Below are 2,408 nucleotides of genomic sequence, written 5' to 3'. Positions count from 1 at the left end.
TGAGTACCTCACCTTCAGAATTATAATTATTTCCCCCGCGCCAGACAGAGACGGTGACGCTGCATGTCGTGCCAAACCTCTCACGGCAGTGTCATCAGCTTGAGATCGTTTTTTTGAGATCGGCCTTTTTAGAGACCGCCGATCGATCATCCCAACGTGATTTTCGGCCGATAGTGATCGGTAGCCGATCAATCGGAGCATCCCTACTGATAATTATAAGAAATGCTACTTTAGCATCAAATAAGCAGACTAAACTAATGGCTGCTGAAAAATCAGCTTTGCCAGCACAGGAATAAATTACATTTTGAAATATATTCACATAGTTATTTTACATTTTAATACTATTTAACAATATTACTGATTTTACTGTGTTTATCAAAGCTTTTGAACAGTAGTGCATCTAATGTCATTACATATAATGTTATATAAACCCAGTGTTTATAGAGCTTACATGGCAGACTGTGTCCTTTTTTGAGGAACTTCCTCCTTGACGGGACAGGCTGGAGTCCACGGACTGCGCATCAGATCCGTCAGCATCTACTGTAGCAGGACTGTCCGAGCGCTTCCCGAATCCAGTCTGCAAGGGATGCAAAAATCTGACTTTACAAGCAGAGTCCATTTGGCTACAAAACCTGATAGGCATTTTAAATGAACAAATCTGTCATAACAATTGCGTAACCCAATGAGGAGTGTATGGCTAAGGTGTCAATCAAAAAATCCTGCTGGCACTCTGGCTGTATTTTTGAGTGTAGTCTGACCTGTGGATCATTGAGGCCTCTGGAGTCAGAGTCGGAAGTGTCTCTGTACAGTGAGCTGGCCATCTCCACATCAGTAGATGCTCTGCTGCGTTTCTTCAGTGGTTTACACGAGTCTGAAATCTCACTGGCACCTACAGGATTCGAGTAGCATTAACAGGGAGATACTGATCCATAAATTAATTTATGGGCTTATTAATCATTTACAACATAACCCAAAATATTACATCTAAGAAAACCTTTTAAATAAATGTAAAATTAATCTTGAAGTGTGTCAAGCACCTTTTTGCGACCCTGTTTTGAAATCCATTTGAGGTGCTGCTTCAGCCTGTGAGAAACAAAAACAAAACAAAACAAAAAAAAACCGGAAAAAAGGAAATTTTATAAGATGTTTCCGTATTATTTGACACCTTTGCATAACTTACTCAGACATTCATAAAGACTTGTGTGATTCCCTTTAAATATACTGCATTACGGTGTTATTATTATGTTATTATGTTTATTATTTTGAATTGGCTTTAATTTGTATAATTTCTGATTTCATTTTAAATTTCGTTAACATTCTAATATTTTTTGTGTTTGTCATTTATTTATATTTAAATGTGTCTATACAGTTTTTAATAATTTCAAGATTTAGCTATTTTAGTGCATCAAGTTAAACTAAATAAAAATGACAAATGTCGCTTTGGTAACTAGCTGAAATAACATATGTTTAAGGTTTTTATATTTTAAAGTTAAAGTTTACTTTAATTCAATTAATGGAAATATCTTTTGGTTTTAGATTGAGATAACTATAACCCTGATGCATTATGAAGAGGAGAAAAAAAAAACATGGGCAAATTCACTAAATCATTATGTCACGTTCATGCTGGTATTTCAGTGCAAAAACCTGTTTTATTCACAAACCATCTGCAAACCAGGTGTTATCTGTGCTGGTATATCACTGCCTCATGTGCATTTAACTTCATCTGCATCTTAGCTTCACGGCACCTTTTTGTGCAAGTTTGTCCAATTGCAGATTGTGTTTTCTTAACAATAAACGTTATACAAACTGAAATTTGTTTAAAAGTGAAAAGTTTTTTTCCATCATGGCATCAGTAGTAATACGACCGCGTTTTTTCAGATGTATTTCCAAGAAAAAAATATCGTCTTATATTCGGGACAATACGGTAGTATATACAAAACTCGTTATTTAAAGAGACTATTCATGTGACTGGATGGCAGTGGAGGAGTGATGCTGAACGATATATCAGACTGTATGAGTCTGCTGTATTCTTCACAAGTAAGCATTCAGAATTGACCCCCAAGATGAGGATTTGTGCTGTGCAAATAACATTTTGAACAAATATATAATAACAGGTTTGCACAGTAATTTGCTTTGGATAAATACTTTAGCGAATCAGGTGCTAAAATTATGCAGGCAGCGAATGCAACATGACTTTATGTTAAAATTAAATAAAACCACTTCTCATAAAGAACAAGAAAAATCTTCTTTTTAATGAAATACCATGTTTATATAGGCTATATACCAATATTATATAATTATGCATTCTTTATAGCAACTTGTTTACCATATTCTTCATTCTTTCAAGCAGACATATTTATTTCTATAAATAAATTTAGATTAATCTTTAGGGCTACTAAAGTTTTTTC

The 2,408-nt window shown here is 34.6% G+C and overlaps 1 protein-coding gene across 6 annotated transcripts in view; it reads right to left on the bottom strand.

Annotated features, from left to right (window-relative positions):
- The window catches only part of nsd3 (nuclear receptor binding SET domain protein 3), a 28,581-nt gene that overhangs the window by 17,271 nt on the left and 8,902 nt on the right, over positions 1 to 2,408 (bottom strand). For all 6 annotated transcript variants that reach the window (XM_016528527.1, XM_016528524.1, XM_016528529.1 and 3 more), the window contains exons 8-10: positions 1,038 to 1,083; positions 759 to 889; positions 452 to 577 (exon numbers count right to left, since the gene is read on the bottom strand). In XM_016528527.1, coding sequence (XP_016384013.1) covers positions 452 to 577; positions 759 to 889; positions 1,038 to 1,083 — 303 coding nt within the window. The remainder of the gene's footprint in view (positions 1 to 451; positions 578 to 758; positions 890 to 1,037; positions 1,084 to 2,408) is intronic.

This window comes from Sinocyclocheilus rhinocerous, unplaced genomic scaffold (genome assembly GCF_001515625.1).
Source record: "Sinocyclocheilus rhinocerous isolate Xijiao unplaced genomic scaffold, SAMN03320098_v1.1 scaffold603, whole genome shotgun sequence".
Taxonomy (NCBI): domain Eukaryota; kingdom Metazoa; phylum Chordata; class Actinopteri; order Cypriniformes; family Cyprinidae; genus Sinocyclocheilus; species Sinocyclocheilus rhinocerous.
This window is presented reverse-complemented; position numbering and strand designations above follow the sequence as displayed.